This window comes from Aspergillus uvarum (genome assembly GCF_003184745.1).
Source record: "Aspergillus uvarum CBS 121591 unplaced genomic scaffold BO82scaffold_14, whole genome shotgun sequence".
Classification (NCBI taxonomy): Eukaryota; Fungi; Ascomycota; class Eurotiomycetes; order Eurotiales; family Aspergillaceae; genus Aspergillus; species Aspergillus uvarum.
This window is the reverse complement of record NW_020291311.1, coordinates 150,775-175,043: the sequence shown is the minus strand read 5'-3', so window position 1 is coordinate 175,043 and position 24,269 is coordinate 150,775. Positions and strand designations below refer to the sequence as shown.

The following is a 24,269-nucleotide window of genomic DNA, read 5'->3' as shown; positions in this document are numbered from 1 at the left end:
GGAGGATGGTGCCGTTGTTGATCCCGCTCGTGAGATCATCTGGACCAAGAATTATGGAGAGTATGAGACCAAGAAGCACTAAGCTCAGCCACCATCGGTAGGTCCTGATTGGAGTCTTAGAATGACAGCTTGCTGATGCTTTCCAGAGTCAAGGTGGAAGGGCTCAAATCTGGAAACTGAACCAATAAATGTAGGAGGTGGTGTGTAGCTGTTTCGCCGGGTGTGCGTCAATTCGATGGTCAGAGGTGTCGGGAGATGGTGTGTTCAGGTAGCCGTCGATGAATGTATGCAGTGACGGCCAGGAATGTACATAGCGAGTCATGCAGGCCAGCGTACATATCTGTGCATAGATTCTAGTTTGCCGGAATCTACTATGCAAGGACAGACTTCTCCACTAGTTTGCTTTATTGTTGGCGTAAATTGAGTGAGATCAAGCAAGCATTTCAATTATACTAATATCGGACCATTTTGATGGTAAGATAGGCCGCTATCAGAGGGCCTGCCGCTCCCAGTCTTAAAACCCAGCCGGCACTGTTCTGGGACCCCATTCTCCCCGCGGCCCAGATGATCCCCCCATCCAGCACGGCAGCAAAGACCTGTGGCAACGAAATGCAGATATTATGTACACTCAATACTACGCCGATGTCAAGGTTTCGCGCCTCGATACGCTCTTCGCAGCCATCTGGATCCCCTTCAAATCCCGCAAACTCACTTCCGATAATCGTGTAAGGTGCCCAAAGCAGCAATGACCAAGGTATACCGCAAAGACAGAGAATGACTGCTGAAGGGATCCACTGGTCTACGAGTATAGTGGCCAGCAAAATGCACCCAAAGGTCACATGGCTTCCGGCAAGGAGCTTCCAAATGCCGTACCTCGCAATAGCTTGCTCATGCTTGCTTTTTGACCGATTCATGAGGCCGTGCAAAGTGAGTGCGGTGCACAAAGCCACAATGGCAAAGGCGAGTCCAAACACAACTCCTTGTTGCATAGACACAATGATATTGCTGCTGGATTGGAAGGACATCTTGTCTGGATGAGGGTTAGTATAGAGAGGCTGTCTCGTTAATGATGTACGCACTTAGTGTTTCAATATAGCTTTCCCCCGGTGTCAGCCACGCAGTTCAGCATTTTTCTATCCCATTAGAGGAGATAACTTACATCGTGGAATAATACAAGAAAGAGAACCATGCCGTCCAAGCACACACTTGGGCTTGGCAAAGGAGACGAACACCGGACGGCAAGGCACGATAAATCGAGAGCCAACATCTAGGCGACAGCGCTAACCTCGTAGAAGTGGCTTGGGGTGTATGAGGCGACTCTTCGATCACCGCACAGCAGTAAGCGACTGTAGCACACAGGCACAAGATTGCTATGAGAGCCATCGCCTGAAACTGCTCGGCAGGCGTTGAGCCAAGCCCGACACTGTATGCGGAGACATAACCAAGGAATCTGCCGACTCCGATGCAATTTGTTGCCCACGCATTGGCTCGACCTTGCTCGGCCCCGGGACAGACGTCCACGCTGAGAGCGCGCAACCCCATCTGAAGGGGCTGGATGGCAAAATTCAATAACCAAATCAGGATCAGTGCAGTCACTAGGATCACTCTCTGCAGAATAGGTTCATCCACTCCCAAAGGAAGACAAACAGCACGAGTCACAGTCTCCACCCAGGCCAACGAGGCCAAGAGTAGGACCGCCCCCACTGCACCGAGCAGGATGAAGGGCCGGCGACGACCGTAACGAGACTTGCATCGGTCGCTCAAGCTTCCCATCCAGGGATACACAAAAGTACCCGCGAGAGGGGCGGACACCCAGGCAAAGGCTGTGAGGGGGGCGGGCAGCCCGAGAGACAGGAGGAAAGACTATCCGAGTTAGTAACAGATTACAGGCGCTCTGGATTGGAATCTCACCGTGCCACTGGATTGCATCATCGTCCAGAGGACCTGGACCCTTGAGAGATTGTCAGGAATGGCTTCGAGGAGAAGAGAGGTACGCGCACCCTCCAAGGCCGCAAGTCAGCGCCAGCATCCACCACGGGTCGGCAGCTGTCCTCATCTTCGGTAGTGGTAGTTCTTACACCTGTCGCGGATTCATCCGCTCTCTGCTCTGCCGGAGAATTTATTAAATCTCACAATATCCGTATTGAACGCCAAACGGAGCAGATGAGATGGGATTCGTCGGTCGATGCATCCCGCTTAGTGCTTGATTGTGCCGCTGCGATTTATTCCATGGCCAGACTGCATGGCTCACGGTTCAAGCTTTGCTCCAGGCCCGTTGTTTAGTCCGAGATTCGGATTCAGAGCAAGGTATGAGTATGCATAAGTTACTTACATGACGTTAGTGAAAATACCTGTAATCCACCATGTATGTAATTAAAACAGACTGATGTTACTTACCAATAGCTTCATGCATGGTTCAGACAGACTGATGTGTCGGGATGAAGCGGCTGGTCCTGCAGGATTGGAGCCGTCATGACCCTCGTCTCTTCCGAATATCCATTTAATTACCGAGGCGAAGGTGAACCCGACCTTGGACAGCATCGACAATACAGACAGGCACCATGAATCCTCCAGCCCTCGAGGAGGAAGAAACGCTTCTTGGAACGAGAGATGGTGAGGTGGCTTGCCCTCATTGTTCCCATCCACCTAAGCAGAGATCTGTCTTCCAACGCACCCTACCCTTAGCATTGCCGTGGTGTCTCGTCACAATTCTTCTCATCCTGCTCGTTACACCCAGGCTCTGGCTGCCCGAACAACATCCCGAACTTCTTCTCTATTGTATGTAACTTGTGAAAAGAATGAGTGTAACTTGAGTGCCATGCTCACATCACAAACAGCACCGGTGAACCCCCTAGTGGAGTACGAGACCCGCACCTTCTACCGCAGCCGCGGGGACGACAAATCCCCCTTCCAAGGCTGGCCCGATGATGAGAAAGACCGACTCTGGCTCGAGTCCTACCACTGTGAGCCCACCTCTTGTCACCCAGTGTGTGTGGAATGCTCACCACTAATTTCTGCGAGAAACAGCTGGCCTGTTCACATACGTGGACCGGGAAGCGGCCATGCAGCTCCCCAATGTAACCTCTCGCGTCGCCGAACCCGGGCTCGAAGACCAGTACATGGTCGTCCTCGATGTCTTTCACCAGTTACATTGCCTGGTATGTTGGTTCGTTGCTGTACTATAGCGAGGTAATCTCAATTGCTCATGCCGTCGCTAGAACTTCATTCGCCAGGCCTTTTATCCAGAGCGCTACGGCCGGAGCATGTATCACAAAGACGGAACGCTGGATTACTGTACATGGCTCCACATAGGTATACATTTCAAGGATACGAGTATCCCTGCGTGACAAGCTGCTAACTTTCACCTGCCAGATCACTGTATCGATCAAGTCCGCCAGTCCCTCATGTGCTCGGCCGACATCTCAATTATCCCGGTGCAGTGGAATGACGCCACCAAGAGCATGCGACCTCGGGTGGACACCATTCATACCTGTAAGAAGTATGACCAATTGCTTGAGTGGACGATTGGGAGGAATCTGAGCGATTTTCGCGGGGCGGCGCTAGTCGTGGAGGATGAGGTGGGGGGGTTGCGCATTGAGGACTATCTGGAGGACAAGGCAACCGGGAAGATCCAAGTCGCAGAGTCCGAGTGTCACGCTATCTAGTACAGACCGAAGATTTCACTTGCACAACTGCGGTTTACACAGTCTGCCTTCTTTGTCTGTTCCTTTTGGCTCAATCCTGCTTTGCAGATCGGAACTGTACGTATCGGTTTGATCCATCTTATGCAAGCTGCGGAGAACCCAACAAGAGGTAGTAGATAGGGCCTCAGCCAAACAAATTGTCTATGGGACATTCCCGAATGCGATGACAGTGTGACTCCGAGCATAGACGGTGAATCTATCTGCAGCTCAAGATTGCGCCGATTGGCTGCGTCTAATCAAGAATTGGAGGTAGAGAACAGGGACATGACCAAAGCTTGATTTTCTGCAGACGCAGCAGCGCTCAGACCATGAAGATAAGCTTGTCGCATGTCCCACCTATCACGGAAATGTACTTTACCGTACCGTCATTCATACCTAGCTCCAGTATGGTACTATACATCTTTCAAGGTAACTTACCGGGCTGTATCGTATTGCCGCAATACCAGCATTATGCATCAAGGTGGATATGATGCTCCAAGCTGGGAACCTCGTACATGCTCATGTCTCCTCAATCTAAGACATGCAGAAAGACACGCGATTGATTTCAAATCAAGACCTTCTGACCAGAGCCCATTCTTCTTCCCGACAAGTCATTTGGGGCTCTGGACGACTGCTTCCTGGCCGCTTCTCATTCGAAGCACAAACACCACGATGGAGGACTCGAAGGCCAAACAACCCTTTCTCTCCTCCTACGCGGAAGAGTGTCAAGATGAAGAGATCGAAGCAGCGGACCTCGATTTGGAGAAAGCATCGGAATCCTCTACAGCTCGCCGGACAACGGTTCAGTGTGTCCTCTACTTCCTCTTAGTGGTGGGATGGCTCCTGGCAATCACTCTCTGGGTTCGGACAGCACCCGTGCAGACCGCAGACCGCAAGTCTCACCTGCCGGCCTCGGTGTTCAAGACCGTCAAACGCAGCTTTCAGATGGATGGGCGCTATGTTGGACCGTCCGAGGAGGCGAACGACCACTGGGAGGCTCTGATCGCGGGTACATTCAGTTGACGACCGTGATAATCAGAGAGATCAATGCTAATAGGTTGGTAGCTCACGACGTTCTCTATATGACCGAGCAGGAGCAACGGGACTACAATCTGCCGCCGGGAATGCCGTCGCCCTACTACCACCCCAATCGACCGAGTCCACCCCCACAAGATTTCTACGTCTTGTCCATCATGCACCAGATGCATTGCTTGGTACGTTTCCTCAGTGAGCAGGTCTGGGTCTATTAAGGCTAATTGACCCAAATCAAGAATCATATTCGCGCCCACTATTGGCAGATCAAGACCGGCGGCCCCAGCACGCCCCAGTACACCGAAAAGAAATGGAACGTGCATGTCAACCATTGCTTTGAGTACCTACGCCAGAGTGTCCTCTGTGGCAATGCTATTTTTGAGATCGAAGGATATACACCGCTGTTTGTTCCAGACGAGGGCGTGGCAACGACGGTGTCTGGCTGGGGGGTGGAGCATGAGTGTGTCGACTATGATGCTATTAGTCGTTTTCAAATCGATCGCGAGCGCCAGTACAATCGCACCTGGTTTTAAATAGTTGAGATATGACAGAGTCAATTACAAGAGAGTAGATTGGGGATAGCATTGTTCTAATTTCTGCGTACCCGGGGTTGGATTGGGCTTCAGGCTTGAGATAGTGACCTTCATCAAGACCAGGTCAATGAGCATGATCAGAGGACTCGAGATGAAGCGTTTTGAACTACACGCTAGTCAGTAGGTTCCAATTGTTAACCTCCCCTCACTGCGCAAGATAGCCCTCCGTATCAGCCCACCAGGTTATAAATACACGTCCGTGCCCACCAACAATCACCCGAGGGTAGGTTGACCTCCCACATACGCACACGGCTCTCGCTCGATGTAACACTTGCCGCTAAGACCTCAACTTCGCTGCTTCTGAGACCGTCACGATGGAATTCCTGAATCAGCCCTCGGAATATTCGAAATTGTCAAACGAGACTGAAATCGATGATGATGCCCTCGGTCCACGATCCCCGTTTCACCGCCCATGGCTCTCCGAAATGGTTCACGAATTCTGGCGCAACTACCAGCTCGTCGTAGTGAAGAGCGTACTCGTATTCGCCCTGATGCTCGCCTCGGCTGCCCTTGGGGCGTTCTGGTCCCGCAGTTTCCCGCACAAACACATCCCAGTTGCACCGCCCACGGTCGTGCCTGATGGTGACTTTCCCTCTTCTTCACTTGCGGCCAGGCAGTCTTTTGCCACGCAAAGAGGATACTGACAACTTCTCCCCATCCCAAATCAGTCCCATACGTATTGGAGAGCTTCAAGCACGATGAGGTCTTTGGCGTCGAGCCTACCCGTGATGGTGGAATGTTGAACGAGACATGGGATGCCCTACTCCCTCGTGAGTGACTACCGCAGACAGCCTTTCCCTTCCCATAAATGTCACTAAGACGCCCTGGATCGAACCTCCTGCAGCGGGTCGCGGTTTTGTCCTCATCCGCGACTACCAGAAATACGAGCTCACCCCCGGCCTCCCCACTGGCGACGGGTACTCACGCTTCTCGATTTCGATGTTTCACCAGCTCCATTGCCTGGTAAGACTTCTGAGCCTCGTCTCCGCATCGGCTAGCTCTATTAATTGTTTTGCATGTTCCTAATGCCGTAATGTTCATTGACCTTGTTCCCTGTGGCACAGGACTACGTCCGCAAAACGATCTATGAGATCATCCTCAAAGTCCAGGAGGGGCGACGGGAGGAAATCGACATCTCCGAGCTTGATCAAGTCGACCACTTGCCCCACTGCATCGACTACATCCGCCAGGGGATCATGTGCGCCGGGGACACGACGATGGAGGGGGCTGTCTACGACCGGCATCGTACCGTCGTCTTCGGGATGGGGAACCCGCATCTCTGCCGCGACTTTCGCGCCATTTACGAGTTCACCAAGGACAATTTTGAGACCGTCTTCTGATTAATGTGGCGGACCGAAGTGGACGTTACCTCGAGTGTGTTTGTTTGGGTTCTGTCGCTGGACCGGTCGGACGGAACGGGGAGAGGGAAGTCACCTCAGTTCACGCCGTGGTTGTATTCTGGGGGGGGGGGGCAGGGATGCTCGAAGGAATATCCCGCCGGGCTTCGGCCGATTGCGTGCTCTGGTATTTGTGTTTCAACTCATGGACTTGGCCGGTGCACGTATCTGCGTGGTGATCGCTGGTCTAATTTGAAGAGTGGATTAGCATGTCTAGTGATCCACCGTTGGGTGTTGGGGCTACAAGGCTATCGTCGGCTTCACTGTACGGACATGTTAACTTTATTATTAGAATCAAGCACATACGACTCCAGAGTGTGGAAAACAGAGCGCTCAGCCGTACTTAAGCCACTTATTAAATGCAGCTGAGTAAAATTTAGGCCTTTTCTTAGTTGCTGTTTTATAAATAAGTGGAAGAGGCAAAATAAGTGGATCACATATTTTGACCATAGAGTACCAAGAAGTCTTAAAAACTATTCTACAACAGTTCCATACAGTTCTATGGTTTGATACATCAAATAAAAAGCCTTATATGTACAATACACATAAACTATACATAACTAATCCATACTATTTTATAATTTGATCTTCCTAAGCAAAATACCATTTCTGATGTACATTATTTTGTATTTCAGAGTCTAGACTGACTTAATATTCCAATCTGTTTAACCTTTTTAAACTATATTGTGATTATAAATAAATAGCTTTTTACCTGGATACAGTTTTCTATATCGCAAAGGAGGCACAAGGAGAAAGGAAAAATAGAAGAGACTTGTTGGTGAGCTACCACAGGAATCCTAGGCCCGCAGGGTGTGGCTCAATTATACACTACAGTCGATTCACACCCTTTTCAGAGTATGGAAACTATTCTTACCCTTTATTAAGTTTTTTAATTTAACCCACCCCCTCACCATTTATATTATTATAAGACATATTATACATTTCTAGTATATATTTTATATATTTTATATTTGCTAAAAGCTGCTGCCCGCCCTGCCTAGAGTGGCTAACGGCCAGGTCAGGTCACGTTAATTTAAATTTTTATACCTAACCGCCAGGTTATAGCCAGGTTAAGAAAATTTTGATATCTAACTATAGTATAGCTAAAAATTAGATAGTTAACTATTTTAATTATTTTTAATAGTAAGATTTATTTATTATATTCCTTTTAGCTTTAGTATAGTTAAGATATATTTAGATTAATAGATTATTAATCTAACTATTTTGACTGTTATTTAAAAGTATATAAAAAAAGCTTTTTAAATTAAATAAAAATAATTAAAGAAAATATTACTATTTTTTATCTTTAAATTCAAAAAAGAATAAGAAATTTTTAATAGTACTAGTAAATTCCAGCTTTTTATAAATTATTACTTTTATAATAAAAAATATATATATAAATATATAATTATAGTTTTGTTTAGACTTTATATATTATAATATAAATCTTAATATCTAATCTAATTAATCTTTTTAATTCTAATAAGTTTAATTATTTTATTAATCTAATTAATTTTTTTAATTCTAATAATTCTAAATACTCTATTAATCTAAATCTATTTAAAATCCTGTAATATACTATGTATTTAGTTTTTTTTAATAAATATACTTTTTAATAATTATTTAGTTTAATATTAGATACTATATTTTTATAGTAGGTTCTATAAAAGTCTTTTCTAAATATAAAAATAAGATTTTTAATCTGTTTAATCTAGTTGGCCCTAAGTATTTCTAATTTTAGGTTTTAGATATAATTCCCTACTTACTAGGCCTACTAAAATATATAAGATGCGGCGGGCGCTTTGGCTGTATATTAAAATATAATAAATTATATTTATAATAAAATATATTTTAAAATAAAATAAATTATTTTTATAAAGTTTTTTTTTATTCTTCTATATCTATTACTTACAGAGTAGTTTTAGAATTAAAAGTTAATTATAGTTATTTAGCTTATTTTTAGAAAATACTATTAAGCCCTTTTTTATTTTTTAGATCTTTATAAACTATAATAATATTTAAACTAAATAAGCTTTTAAGCCAGATTTTTTTTCCTTTTAAATCTTAAGATTATATGTGTTGCGAAGAATCAGAAGATTATTTTATATCTAACTTTTTAAAAGAAAATCCCTATTTTTTAAAGTTAGTAGTAGAAGATAATCTTTTTTAAAGCTTATATATAAATTTAAAAACCGCTATTTTACTTTAGTTGGAAGAAGTTATTAATAATAAAATAAAATTTTTAAAAGTAAATTCTATATTTTATAATTACCTATTACCTACTGTTTCAAATTGTTAAGTATATTTAATTTAAATAGATAATTAATTTTATTATTATATTTTTCTATTAAAAACTGTTATGGGACCAAGGCCCTGATATAGAGCTCGGCTTCAGGCACCAGTTGGCACCTGAGGCCTTGCACGCTACATACTAAACTAGCACTAGCTTAGTATATATATATAAAAGAATTTTATACAAACAGATAAAATAGCTCTTCAGCTATTTTTTTTAATTTTAAGGTATGTTTTAATTAGTATAATCTATTTATTCTGTAATATTAGAAATAGCTTTTTAAAAAGTTCTAAACAGAGCCCGACTAGGTATATAAATAAAATAAAATAAAACCAAAAGAAATATTAGAATAATAGAATAAATAGATTAGAAAAAGCTGCGGCCGACTGCAGTATCTCCAGCTATATATAATAATATATAACTTTTTTTATAAAAGCTAATTAGCCTCTGTATAAAAATAGTATAACTGAAGGATATGCTTATAGTAATAGATAAAATATTTAAAAACCCTAATATATAATAAAAAACTCTAAACTAGATTAATATAATAAAATAAAAAAAATAGAATTAAAAGAATTTTTAAATAACTTCAACAAAGCTCTGCTACAGGTGCGAGAATATAATTAGTTAAATAAATAAAAAAAGGCCATACTAAATACTGCAGTAAACTAAAGACTTATTAAAAAATTAGTTGGAATTTTCTAAAGGTTTATATATAAAGGTTATTACAAATAACTGTACTATATAAACTATAATCTTATTAAAATAAATTTTTTAAAAAAAAGCTATATTAAAACTATACTGGTATAATATAAACTAAGCTTTAAACTAATAAAATAAAAACCTATTTAAATAACTATTATATAATAAAAAAAATACTACTTCTATATAACAACTAATAATTTTTAGAAATAGGCTTAATAGATAATATCTAGTAAAATATAAAAAATATAAAGTAGATTACTCCTTCTATTATAAATAAAATAGATATTTTATTTATTAATATTTTTTAAAATCTACTATATAACTAATAAGTATAGCTGCTGTAATATCTGTTTTTTAATAATAAAAAGAATAGTATACCTCTTCAGATAAAAACTCTAATTTAGAAAAAAAGAAAGTTTAGTATAAAGTTATATACTTAAATAAAAATTACTACATAAAACTAAAAGAAAATAGAAAAGTTTTAGAAAAGAATATATAGTTATATATATATTTTTTTAGTAAAAATTATTTTAAATCTTACTACAACTATTTATACTCTTATTAATTTAGAATACCTAACTTATAGTATTATAAATAAAATATTTACTAAAGTAAATAGCCTGTTAATTATTAGTATTAATCTAAGATTAGTATAAGAAATCTTAGGTAATAAAATACTAATTTACTCTATTATATAAATAAAAATAAATATAAAATCCTATATAAAAAAAAGTGCACTTTTATATAATATCTAATAATTTTAGATATAACTTAATCTTAGAAAAAAGCTGACTGTTCTGCTATAATAGGATTTTAGAACCAGGCTAAAAATAAATATTTTTATATACAACTAAAATAAGACTAAAAGACCTACTATATTTATAATATATAAATCTAAAACTTTAGCTAATTATAAAAACAGGACTTAAAGACTATCTGTAGAAAAGATCTAAAAAAAATATAAAAATATTTATAGTCTTACTTACTAATATTTAAAAAGTACTTTAAACTAAAAAAATAGTTAATTTATATATAATACTTTTTAAATACTATTAGAACTTTCTGCCTTTCTTTTAATTAGAAAACACAGAAAAACTACTATTATACTAAAGAAAAAGTATTAACTATAAAATTAAGCTTATATACTAAAGTAAAAAAAAGCCAAAAGTCTTATAGAGCCCTTTTTATAATATATTTTAAAAAAACTAACAGTCTTACAGTCTAAAATAATTAAACTATTAAAAAAAACTTTATATAAGTTAGCTACTTCTCAGCAGCAGCTTTAGTACTTTTTATATAAAGGCTAAAAAAAGGTTTAAGATTTTATATAAATTACTAAGTATTTAATATAATTATAAAAAAAATGCTATCTGCTTTTCCTAATCTATAAGATTCTAAATTAAATTAGAAAATAAAATAGTATACTAAACTAGATATTTCGTCCGCCTTTTATAATATCTGTATTATAAAAGGTTAAAAATAGATAACAGTTTTTTATATATAGTATAGGCTATATAATTAATTAGTAATACTTTTTAAACTAGTAAATACTTTAAGTACTTTTTAAAAGTATATTAACTGGGTACTATATAAATATTTTAATAAATTCTATTCAGCTTATATTAATAATATGTTAACTTATATAAATAGAAATATTAAGAAGTACTATAAATATATATAAAAAATATTATAAAAACTAAAAAAAACCGGCCTGTTTTTAGATATTAAAAAGTATAAGTTTTAAAAAAAGGAAACTTTTTATTTTAGATTTATTATACATACAGGGTAAGGTGTTAAAATAGATTTTAAAAAGATTAAAGTAATTATCTTATAAAAAAGCCCTAAGTTAGTAAAAGCTATTTAAAGCTTTTTAAAATTTATAAACTTTTACTATAAATTTATTTTTAGATTTTTAACTACTGTACAACTACTTATAAATCTGATAAAAAAATTAGTTTTTTTAATAGACTTAGAAGTATAAGACCAGCTTTTAAATATTAAAAAAAAAGTTTAGAATTAAGCTGATTCTTTGTTCTTTCGATTTTAAAGATATAATAATAGTAGAGACAGACTCCTTAAACTATAATATAAAAAAATACTTTTTGAGATAGATAAAAATAAAAAGCTGTACTTTTATATTTATTTTTTTAAATAAAATATTCTAGCTGAGTATAATTATAAGATTTATAATAAAAAACTACTAGTAGTTATATAGTATTTAAAAGCTTAAAATACTAAGTTATACTTAGTACTAAAATTTATAGTAGTTACTAATTATAAAAACTTAAAATACTTTTTTAAAGCTATATAAACTTACAGAGATACATATATAATAAAGCTTAATCTTAAACAGATTTAACTTTAAACTAGTTTATTAAAAAAAGATAAAGAATAAGTAAGCAGACATCTTTTTATAATAAAAACAGAATATATCTGTTATGGGACCAAGGCCCTGTTATAGAGCTCGGCTTTAGGCACCAGTTGGCATCTGAGGCCTTGCATACTAAGTACTAAACTAGCACTAGCTTAGTATATATATAAAAAAATTTTGTACAAACAGATAAAATAGCTCCTTAGCTATTTCTTTTTATTTAAAGATATGTTTTAATTAGTACAATCTATCTATTCTGTAATATTAGAAATAGCTTATTAAAAAGCCCTAGACAGAGCCCGACTAGGTATATAAATAAAATAAAATAAAATTAAAAAAATTATTAGAATAATAATATAAATAGACTAAAAAAAACTACAGCCGACTGCAGCATCTACAGCTATATATAATAATATATAAATTTTTTTACAGAAGCTAATCAGTCTCTGTATAGAAATAGTAAAACAGAAACTAGCTTTTAAAAAGCAGATAAATAAATTACAGAGTTATAATATAATTTTTAATATTAATAGTAAACTAGGGGGAAACCCCCTATAGTAACTATATAAACTAAACTACAGACCCTACTCTCAGCACCCTAATATAAAACTATTTAATAAAAAAGATAAGTATAATTATAAACTATTTAAATTAAATATATATATAAAACTTATAATTAACAGAAATTGCTATCTTACTGGGTGTTATGGGATGGATGGATTATGCTAATTAAAACATGCCTTAAAACAAGAAGAAATAGCTGAGGAGCTATTTCATCTGTTTATATAAAATTCTTTTATATATATACTAAGCTAGTGCTAGTTTAGTATTTAGTATATAAAATTTTAGATACTAACTAGTATCTAAAGCTAAGCTTTATAATAGGGCCTTAGTTCTATAACAGAAGCCTTTTTTTTTTTAGTATCTTCTACAGCTTCTATTTGTATAAACAGCTGTTTAAAGTTTAGAATAACAGTTCTATACTTCAGCCTCTTTTAGATAATATTATAACTGATTAGTAGGTAGTATATATATAGGCAGGGCCTGTATTACTTACTGTAGTTTTTTTTTTATACAAACCCCTTTTATTTAGTAGATATAGTAATCTTTTAGTAAATAGAATCTTTTCTTTCTGTATGTTCCCCTTCCATCCAGTAAATACAGCAATCTCCTAGTAAATAGAATCCCTTTTTTCTGTATATTCCTTTTTTATCCAGTAAATGGAATCTTTTTTTTTGTACTATTTATACGGCCGGTTCCGGGGGTGTGGTTAGGCTTAGCTACTAGTATTGTATAGAATATACAAAGTACTATATAAAAAGGCCCCCCCCCTTCTTCTTTTTAGCTTTTTTTTTATATGTCTTCTTCTTATTCTTTTTATTACTAATCTGTTCTTTTTTTATTTGTATAATTCCTGTTGTTCTTTCTACTTATTAATATTATACCTTCTTTTTCTAATACTGGGGCTGGTGAGTCTGATTATCTAAATAATATACTAATTTCTATTTATTATAATCTTTTCCAGATTTTTTTTACTTTTACTAATTATAATTTGCTTTTTTTATTTATATAATATACAACTACTTATAATTCTTATACTAGTAATATAAAGTACTAAATTATTATATAACTAATAATATATAAAAATAAAGTTTTACTTTAACTTTACTATACTTTAGATTAGTAGTATATTTAGTATTTCTTTTACTATAAATTTAAAATAAAGGTCGGTACTTTTACTATAGCTTAGATAAAAAAATCTAATAATATTTTTATATAAGATGCTAATAGAGTTAGATATATACTAAATACATTTTTTATATTAACAGCCTTTTAATTATATTTTATAGTTTAGTAATACTATATTATTATAAGTATAATAATTAGATAAAGTTCCAGCAGACTATACAGCTGTCTAAGTAGTAAAATAAAATCTATATAAACTATAAGTTTAAAAATTATAATATATATTATAGCTACTATAATCCAGATACGTCTAAATATAAGTCTGCAGCTATTACTGCTTTTTTTTAAAATATTATTAAAAAATTAGTAGATTAAATTAGTATACAAACTAAATTTAGTATAATAGTATTTAGTTTTTTTATTAGATTAAGCACAGCTCCTCTTAGTTAGTTTTAAAAAATAAAAAAAGACTTTCTTTTTTTTTATTTCTTTTTTTTTTTTTTTTTTAGATTTGTATAAACCAGAGCTGAGGGGGAAAAGTATTAGTATAATTTTTTTTTATTCTAATTTTTAATTATTTAATAGTTAGTTAGGGTTTAGCTGGGACTACAGCTGCTATTTTATAGCTGCTTTTATATTATTAAATACTAAAACTGGTTCCCAGATTGGTTTTATATAGCCTTTTTATTTAATAAAATACTATAATTAGCTCTTCCAGCCTTTTATTATATACTATTTATTAAAGATTTCTTTAATTTTATATTTTTTTTTACTATTAACTATTATAGATAGTAGTTATAAGTTTTTTTTATTTTATAACAGTAATATATTATTAGCTATTAAATAAAGTAGATTAATATAAAACATAGAATAAATATTTTTTAATATATTAAATTATATAGTATATAATTTTATTTTTTTTATAATAGTATATTTTATATTTTTCCAATCTAGCTTCTTACTAGGGTGATTTGTAAAAAGATTCTATAAGTTTAATTATATCTAATTACTTTTTTAATATAATAAAACAGCTTATTAGAATTATTTAGCCTGTTTTTTAATATTTTATTATATATAGGCTATAGCATTTTGGGCCCAGTTTAAGATATTATATATTTTTTATATAATTATATTTTTTTATTAAATAGGGCTGGAGGCAGTAATCTCCAGATTTATATTTTAAACTATTTTCTAGCTGTTTAAATTTAATTTATAACTATAGTTTAAAAAAATAGTAAGAATCCTATAGCTATATTTATACAGCTGTTAATTACTAATTCTACTAAAAACAGTAGATTTATCTAGTTTTTTTAATTATAGTTTATATAAGCTTTTAGATATGCTTTAATAGTACTATTTATATATTTTATTATTCTATCTATTTAAAAATAATAGACTGTAGACAATCTTTTAGTAATTTTTAGTAGATTATATACCTTTTTTTATATACAACTTATAAACTAGATACCTTAATCTAAAACTATAATTTTTAAAAAACTATATTATTTAAAAACTGTTTTAACTAGGGCTTTAGCTGTAGCTTTAGCAGTAATTTTTTTTATTATATAAAATATTACTTTTTTTATTAGTTTATCTGTAATTATTAAAATATTTATATATAACTTACTTTTAGATAAGTTAGTAATAAAATCTATTATTAGTTTTTATTAGAATTAATCTAATATTAGCAGCAGCTTTAGTAATCTGTATTTTAATTTTTTTATAGCTTTATATAACCATAGATATTATAATTTTAAATATATTTTTATATATTCTAAAATATATTAGGCCAGAAGTATATTCTGCTAAAAAAAGATAAATTTATTTTTAGCTGAAATATTTTATAATAAAAAAATTATAGTTGCTTTAAATAAGATCTGTATAAAATAGTTTATAATCAGAAATCTACTATTTTTTTTAAAAGTATACCCAAGCTTTTTTTATTAAATATTTGTTTAAAAAGACTTTTAGTTTTAGCTAAAATAAAAATTTATATATATTTTTTTTATATAAGTTTTATTAGTTTTTAATAATCTATATTTACTGCTAGAATATAAATCTAACTATTTTTAGATCTGTCTTCTAACTTTAGTAGTTTTATAATAGTCTGCTATATCTATTTTAAAAGATTTTTATTTAGTTTTATATTATATTTTTATAACTGTACTAGAACTGCAGTAAGTAAACTAGTTTTAGATTTTAAATTCTTTTTTAATATTTTATTAAAAATCTGTATTATATAAGATAATATTTTAGGATCTTATTTATTAGATATATTTTATTTATATTATAAGAAAGTATCTGCTTGCTTATTTTTTATTTTTTTTAATAAACTAATTTAAAGTTAAATCTGTTTAAAATTAAGCTTTATTATATATATCTCTCTATAAGTTTATATAGTTTAAAAAAGTATTTTAAATTCTTATAGTTAGTAACTATTATAAATCCTAATATTAAATATAAGTTAGTATTCTAAGCTTTTAGATACTATATAACTACTAGTAGTTTTTTATTATAAATCTTATAATTATATTTAGCTAGTATGTTTTATTTAAAAAAGTAAATATAAAAATATAGCTTTTTATTTTTATTTATTTAAAAAAATATTTTTTTTATATTATAGCCTAAAAAGTCTGTCTTTACTACTATTATATATTTAAAATTAAAAAAACAAAAAACAGGCTTAGTTATAAACTTTTTTTTTAATATTTAAAAGCTGGTTTTGTACTTTTAGATCTATTAAAAAAGTTAATTTTTTTTAATTAGATTTATAAATAGTTGTACAGTAGCTAAAAATTTAAAAATAAATTTACAGTAAAAGTTTATAAATTTTAAAAAGCTTTAAACAGCTTTTACTAACTTAGGACTTTTTTATAAAATAATTGTTTTAATCTTTTTAAAATCTATTTTAATATCTTACCCTATATATATAACAAATCTAAAATAAAGAGTTTTCTTTTTTTTAAACTTATACTTTTTAATATTAAAAAATAAGCCGGCTTTTTTTAGTTTTTATAATACTTTTTATATATATTTACAGTGCTTTTTAATATTTTTATTTATATAGATTAATATATTATTAATATAGGCTGGACAGAATTTATTAAGATATTTATATAATATTTAATTAATATATTTTTAAAAGGTACTTAGAGTATTTACTAGTTTAAAAGATATTACTAGCTATTTATATAGCTTATACTATATATAAAAAACTATTATTTATTTCTAATTTTTTATAATATAGATTTTATAAAAGGCAGATAAAATATCTAGTTTAGTAAACTATTTTACTTTTCTAATTTGATTTAGAATTTTATAAATTAGGGGAAGTAGGTAGCAGTTTTTTTTTATAATTATATTAAATATTTAGTAATCTATATAAAATCTTAATCTTTTTTTTAATTTTTATATAAAGAGTACTGGGGCTGCTGCTGAAAAGTAACTAATCTATATAAAATTCTTTTCTAATAATTAAGTTAGTTTAGATTATAGAACTGTTAGTTTTTTTTAAAATATATTATAAAAAAGGCCCTATAGATCTTCTAGCTTTTTTTTATTTTAGTATATAAGCTTAATTTTATGGTTAATATTTTTTTTTAGTATAGTAGTAGTTTCTCTATATTCTCTGGTTAAAAGAAAGGCAGAAAGTCCTAATAATATTTAAAAAGTATTATATATAAATTAACTATTTTTTTAGTTTAAAGTACTTTTTAAATATTAGTAAGTAAAACTATAAATATTTTTATACTTTTTTTAGATTTTTTGGATAAATAGTTTTTAAGTTTTATTTTTATAATTAGCTAAAGTTTTAGGTTTGTATACTATAAATATAGTAGGTTTCTTAATTTTATTTTAGTTATATATAAAAATAATTATTTTTAATCTGGTTTTAAAATACTATTATAGCAGGACAGCCAGCTTTTTTCTAAAATTAAGTTATATCTAAGATTATTAGATATTATATAAAAGTATACTTTTTTTTAGTATAGGATTCTATATCTATTTTTATCTGTATAATAAAGTAGATTAGTATTTTATTATCTAAAATCTTTTATACTAGTCTTAGATTAATACTAATAATTAACAAACTATTTATTTTAACAAATATTTTATTTATAATACTTTAGATTAAATATTTTTAATTAATAAAAGTACAGGTAGTTGCAGTAAGATCTAAAATAATTTTTATTAAAAAAATATATAACTATATATCTTTTCTTAAAACTTTTCTATTTTCTTTTAGTTTTATTTACTAATTTTTATTTAGATATACAATTTTATACCAGACTTTTTTTTTTAAGTTAAAGTTTTTATCTAATAAAATATACTATTCTTTTATTACTAAAAGATAGATATAGCTGCAGCTATACTTATTAGTTATATAATAAGTTTTAAAAAATATTAATAAATAAAATATTTATTTTACCTACAACAGAGGCAGTAATCTCCTTTATATTTTTTTTATATTTTACTAAATATTATCTATTAAGCCTGTTTTTAAAAGTTATTAGTTGTTAAGTAGAAGTATTATTTTTTTAATTATACAGCAGCTATTTAAATAGGCTTTTACTTTATTAATTTAAGACTTAGTTTATATTACACCGGCACGGTCTTAGTATAGCTTTTTTTAAAAAAAAAATATTTTATTAAGATTATGGTTTATATAGTGTAGTTAGTTATAGTATTTTTTATATATAGATTTTTAAAAAATTCCAACTAATCTTTTAATAAGTCTTTAGTTTACTGTAGTATTTAGTATAGTTTTTTTTATTTATCTAACTAATTATACCCTCCGGCCTGTAGCAGGGCTTTATTAAAAATTTTTAAAAATTTTTCTAATTTTAATTTTATTTTATTTTATTATATTTACCCGGTTTAGGGCTTTTTATTATATATTAGGATTTTTAAATACTTTATTTATTACTATAAGTATATTCTCTAGTTGTATTATTTCTATATTTTAGAATTTAATTTAAAAAAGAATCTGTTATACTGCCTGTCTGTATAGTTTACTATAAATATAAAAAACTTATTTCAGTCTAGTAAGATAATAATTTCTATTTATTATAAATTTTATATATATATTTAGTTTAAATAATTTATAGTTGTACTTGTCTTTTCTATTAAATAGTTTTATATTAGAATATTAAAAATAGGGTCTGTAGTTTAGCTTATACAGTTGCTGTAGGGGTTTTCCCTTTAGTTTACTATTAGTAGTAGAAGTTGTATTATAATATTATAGTTTATTTATCTACTTTTTAAAAACTAATTTCTGTTTTACTATTTTTATACAGAGGCTGATTAGCTTTTATAAAAAAAGTTATATATTATTATATATAGCTGCAGATACTGCAGTTAGCTGTAGTTTTTTTTAATCTATTTATTTTATTATTCTAATATTTTTTTTATTCTGTTTTATTTTATTTGTATACCTAGTTAGGCTCTGTTTAGGACTTTTTAATAAGCTATTTTTAATATTACAGAATAGATAAATTATGCTAATTAAAACATACCTTAAAATAAAAAAAATAGCTGAGGAGCTATTTTATCTGTTTGTACAAAATTTTTATATATATATACTAAGCTAGTGCTAGTTTAGTACTTAGTGTGCGAGGCCTTAGGTGCCAACTGGTGCCTGAAGCTGAGCTCTGTAACAGGGCCTTGGTCCCATAACACTGGGCTGGAATGAGTTTTTTACATTTATAGTTAACTACACGGATAGGCAGTACAGTAAATACTTTTTTAGATTAAAATTTAAAATATTAAGACAGTATAACTTAAAGATATACTTATAGTAATAAATAAAATATTTAAAGATTCTAATATATAATAAAAAGCCCTAAACCGGGTAAATATAATAAAATAAAATAAAATTAAAATTAAAAGAATTTTTAAACAACTTTAACAAAGCTCTGCTATAAGTAGGGGGGTATAATTAATTAGATAAATAAAAAAAAACTATACTAAATACTATAATAAACTAAAGACTTATTAAAGGATTAGTTAGAATCTTTTAAAAGCCTATATATAAAAGTTATTATAACTAACTATAATATATAAATTATAATTTTAATAAAATATTTCTTTTAAAAAAAAGTTATACTAAAACTGTGCCGGTGTAATATAAATTAAGCCCTAAACTAATAAAATAAAAATCTATTTAAATAATTATTATATAATAAAAAAAATATTATTTTTATATAACTACTAACAACTCCTAGTAACAGACTTAATAAATAATATCTAGTAAAATATAAAAAAAATATAAAATAAATTACTGCTTTTATTATAGGCAGAATAGATATTCTATCTACTAATACTTTTTAAAATCTGCTATATAACTAATAAATATAGCTGCTGCTATACCTGGCCCTTAGTAATAAAAAAAATAGTATATTTTTTTAAATAAAGATTCTAATTTAGGAAAAGAGAAAGTCTAGTATAAAATTATATATCTAAATAAAAATTACTAAACAAAACTAAAAAAAAGTGGAAAAGTTTTAAAAAAAATATATAGTTATATATCCTTTTTTTGTAAAGGCTATTTTAAATCTTATTATAACTATTTATACTTTTATTAACTTAAAATATTTAATTTATAATATTATAAGTAAATTTTTACTAAAGTAAATAGCTTGTTAATTATTAGTATTAATCTAAGAGTAATATAAAAGATCTTAGATAATAAAATACTAATCTACTTTATTATACAGATAAAAATAAATATAGAATTCTATACTAAAAAAAAGCATACTTTTATATAATATCTAATAATTTTAGATATAACTTAATCCTAGAAAAAAGCTGACTGTTTTATTATAATAGTATTCTAAAACCAGGCTAAAAATAATTATTTTTATATATAACTAAAATAAGATTAAGAGACCTACTATATTTATAATATATAAATCTAAAACTTTAGCTAATTATAAAAATAGAACTTAAAGACTATCTATAGAAAAAATCTAAAAAAAGTATAGAAGTATTTAAAGTCTTATTTATTAATTTTTAAAAAGTATTTTAAACTAAAAAGACAGTTAATCTATATATAATACTTTTTAAGTACTATTAGGACTTCTTATTTTTTTTCTAACTAAAAAATACAGAGAAACTACTGTTATACCAGGGAAAAAATATTAACTATAAAATTAAGCTTATATATTAAAATAAAAAAAAACTAAAAGTTTTATAGGGCTTTTTTTATAATATATTTTAAAAAAAACTAATAGTTTTATAGTCTAAACTAACTAAACTACTAAAAAAAACTTTATATAGATTAGTTACTTTTCAGCAGCAGTCCCAGTACTTTTTATATAAAAATTAAAAAAAAAATTAAAATTCTATATAAATTACTAAATATTAATATAATTATAAAAAAAAACTGCTATCTGTTTTTCCTAATTTATTAAAATCTTAAACTAAATTAGAAAAATAAAATAGTTTACTAAACTAGATATTTTGTCTGCCTTTTATAAAATCTATATTATAAAAGATTAAAAATAAATAACAGTTTTTTATATATAGTATAGGCTATATAAATAGCTAGTAATATTTTTTAAACTAATAAATACTGTAAATATCTTTTAAAAATATATTAACTAGATATTATATAAATATTTTAATAAATTCTGTTTAGCCTATATTAATAATATATTAATCTATATAAATAGAAATATTAAAAAGCACTATAAATATATATAAAAAATATTATAAAAACTAAAAAAAGCCGGCCTGTTCTTAGATATTAAAAAATATAAATAAAAAAAAAAACTTTTTATTTTAGATTTGTTGTATATATAGGGCAAGGTATTAAAATAAATTCTAAAAAGATTAAAATAATTATTTTATAAAAAAGCTTTAAATTAGTAAATGCTGTCTAAAGCTTTCTAAAATTTATAAACTTTTATTATAAATTTATTTTTGGATTTTTAGCTACTGTATAACTATTTATAAATCTAATTAAAAAAAACTAGTTTTTTTAATAGACCTAAAAATATAAGACCAGCTTTTAGATATTAAAAAAAAATTTATAACTAAGCCTGATTTTGTTTTTTTAATTTTAAATATATAATAGTAGTAGAGACAGACTTTTTAGATTATAATATAAAAAAATATTTTTTTAAATAAATAAAAATAAAAAGCTGTATTTTTATCTTTATTTTTTTAAATAAAATACACCAGCTAAATATAATTATAAAATCTATAATAAAAAACTACTAATAGTTATATAATATCTAAAAGTTCAGAATACTAAATTATACTTAGTATTAGAGTTTACAGTAATTACTAATTATAAGAATTTAAAATACTTTTTTAAGCCATATAAACTTATAGAAAAATATATATAATAAAGCTTAATTTTAAACAGATTTAACTTTAAACTAGTTTATTAAAAAGAAATAAAAAATAAGCAAGCAGATACTTTCTTATAATATAAATAAAATATATCTAATAAATAAAATACTAAAATATTATTCTATATAATACAGATTTTTAGTAAAATATTAAAAAAGGATTTAAAATCTAAAACTAGTTTACTTACTGCGGTTCTAGTATAATTATAAATATATAATATAAAATTAGATAAAGACTTTTTAGAATAGATACAGCAGACTATTATAAAATTATTAAAATTAAAAGATAAATTTAAAAACAGCTGGACCTATACTTTAGCAGTAAATATAGATTATTAAAATCTAATAAAACTTATATAAAAAGAATATATAAATTTTTATTCCAGCTAAAACTAAAAGTCTTTTTAAATAAATATTTAATAAAAAAAGCTTAGGTATACTTTTAAAAAAAATAGTAGGTTTTTAACTATAAACTATTTTATATAGATCTTATCTAAAGTATTTATAATTTTTTTATTATAAAATATTCTAGCTGAAAACAGATTTATTTTTTTTAGCAGAATATACTTCTGGCCTAATATATCTTAAGATATATAAAAATATATTTAAAACTATAATATCTATAGTTATATAAAGTTATAAAAAAAATTAAAGTATAAATTACTAAAACTACTACTAATACTGGATTAATCCTAATAAAAACTAGTAATAGATTTTATTACTAATTTATTTAAAAGTAAGTTATATATCAATATTTTAATAATTACAGATAAACTAATAAAAAAAGTAATATTTTATATAATAAAAAAGATTACTACTAAAGCTACAGCTAAGGCCCTAGTTAAAATAATTTTTAAATAATATAGCTTTTTAAAAATTATAATCTTAGATTAAGATATCCAGTTTATAAGTTGTATATAAAAAGAAATATATAATCTATTAAAAATTACTAAAAAACTGTTTACAGCCTATTATTTTTAAACTAATAAAATAATAAAATATATAAATAGTACTATTAAAGTATATTTAAAAATTTATATAAACTTTAATTAAAAAAACTAAATAAATCTGCTGTTTTTAGCAGAGTTAGTAATTAACAGCTATATAAATATAGTTATAGAATTCTTACTATTTTTTCTAAACTATAGTTATAAATTAAATCTAAACAGCTAAAAAATAGTTTGATATATAAATCTAAAGATTACTACCTCCAGCCCTGTTTAATAAAAAGATATAATTATATAAAAAATATATAATATTTTAAACTAGATTTAAAATACTATAGCCTATATATAATAAAATATTAAAAAATAAACTAATTAATTTTAATAAGCTGCCCTGTTGTACTAAAAGAATAATTAAATATAATTAAGCCTATAAAATATTTATGTAAATCACCCTAGTAAAAAGCTAGATTAAAAAAATATAAAATATACTATTTTAAAAAGAATAGGATTATATACTATATAATTTAATATACTAAAAAATATTTATTTTATATTTATATTAATCTATTTTATCCAACAGCTGATAATATATTATTATTATAAAATAAAAAAGACTTACAACTACCACCTATAATAGTTAATAGTAAAAAAGAATATAAAATTAAAGAAATTTCTAATAAATAATATATAATAAAAGGCCGGAAGAGCTAATAATAGTATTTTATTAAATAAAAAAACTATATAAAACTAATCCAAAAACTAGTTTTAATATTTAATAATATAAAAATAGCTGTATAATAGCAGCTGCAGCCCCAGCCAAAGCCTAACTAAGTACTAAATAAATAAAAGCTGGAATAGAAAAAAAACTAATACTAATATTTTTTCCTCTTAGCTCTGGTTTGTACAAATCTAAAAAAAAAAAGAAAAAGAATAAAAAAAAAAAAAAAAGAAAAAGCCTTTTTTTAATTTTTTAAAACTAACTAAAAAGAGCTGTATTTAATCTAATAAAAAAATCAGATACTGCTATACTAAATTTAGCTTATATATTAATTTAATCTACTAATTTTTTAATAATATTTTAAGAAAAAGTAGTAATTACTATAGGCTTATATTTAGACTTATTTAGATTATAGTAGCTATAATATATACTATAATCTTTAAATTTATAGTTTATATAGGCCCTATTATATTATTTAAACAGCTGT

At 28.6% G+C, this 24,269-nt stretch overlaps 4 protein-coding genes across 4 annotated transcripts; 3 read left to right on the top strand and 1 right to left on the bottom strand.

Annotated features, from left to right (window-relative positions):
- Positions 1-452: 452 nt before the first annotated feature.
- Positions 453-1,857, bottom strand: BO82DRAFT_278766 (uncharacterized protein; the record flags this gene model as incomplete). Its single annotated transcript, XM_025631235.1, is given in 4 exon segments — positions 453-1,059; positions 1,076-1,096; positions 1,160-1,604; positions 1,644-1,857. Coding segments are annotated over 4 exon segments (1,287 nt in total), but the record flags the coding sequence as incomplete, so codon positions are not given.
- A 704-nt stretch (positions 1,858-2,561) lies between these two features.
- BO82DRAFT_430604 (oxidase ustYa family protein) lies at positions 2,562-3,665 on the top strand (the record flags this gene model as incomplete). Its single annotated transcript, XM_025640628.1, has 5 exons — positions 2,562-2,778; positions 2,838-2,963; positions 3,028-3,158; positions 3,219-3,312; positions 3,373-3,665. The coding sequence occupies 5 exons, from the start codon at positions 2,562-2,564 to the stop codon at positions 3,663-3,665; spliced, it is 861 nt and encodes a 286-aa protein (XP_025493986.1).
- Positions 3,666-4,318: 653 nt separating this feature from the next.
- BO82DRAFT_331034 (oxidase ustYa family protein) lies at positions 4,319-5,284 on the top strand. Its single transcript, XM_025633125.1, has 3 exons — positions 4,319-4,692; positions 4,749-4,897; positions 4,955-5,284. The coding sequence occupies exons 1-3, from the start codon at positions 4,356-4,358 to the stop codon at positions 5,246-5,248; spliced, it is 780 nt and encodes a 259-aa protein (XP_025493985.1). The 5' UTR covers positions 4,319-4,355; the 3' UTR covers positions 5,249-5,284.
- Positions 5,285-6,030: 746 nt separating this feature from the next.
- Positions 6,031-6,727, top strand: BO82DRAFT_352531 (uncharacterized protein). Its single transcript, XM_025634718.1, has 3 exons — positions 6,031-6,078; positions 6,153-6,271; positions 6,373-6,727. The coding sequence occupies exons 1-3, from the start codon at positions 6,045-6,047 to the stop codon at positions 6,646-6,648; spliced, it is 429 nt and encodes a 142-aa protein (XP_025493984.1). The 5' UTR covers positions 6,031-6,044; the 3' UTR covers positions 6,649-6,727.
- The last annotated feature ends 17,542 nt before the right edge of the window (positions 6,728-24,269 follow it).

Bases quoted from the DNA above. Each gene is read 5' to 3' on its own strand.
- BO82DRAFT_331034 (XM_025633125.1), top strand. From the start codon at position 4,356: ATGGAGGACTCGAAGGCCAAACAACCCTTTCTCTCCTCCTACGCGGAA. The intron at 4,693-4,748 runs GTACATTCAGTT...ATAGGTTGGTAG, and splicing joins CTGGGAGGCTCTGATCGCGG to CTCACGACGTTCTCTATATG. The intron at 4,898-4,954 runs GTACGTTTCCTC...ACCCAAATCAAG, and splicing joins TGCACCAGATGCATTGCTTG to AATCATATTCGCGCCCACTA.
- BO82DRAFT_352531 (XM_025634718.1), top strand. From the start codon at position 6,045: ATGTTGAACGAGACATGGGATGCCCTACTCCCTC. The intron at 6,079-6,152 runs GTGAGTGACTAC...AACCTCCTGCAG, and splicing joins ATGGGATGCCCTACTCCCTC to CGGGTCGCGGTTTTGTCCTC. The intron at 6,272-6,372 runs GTAAGACTTCTG...CCTGTGGCACAG, and splicing joins TTCACCAGCTCCATTGCCTG to GACTACGTCCGCAAAACGAT.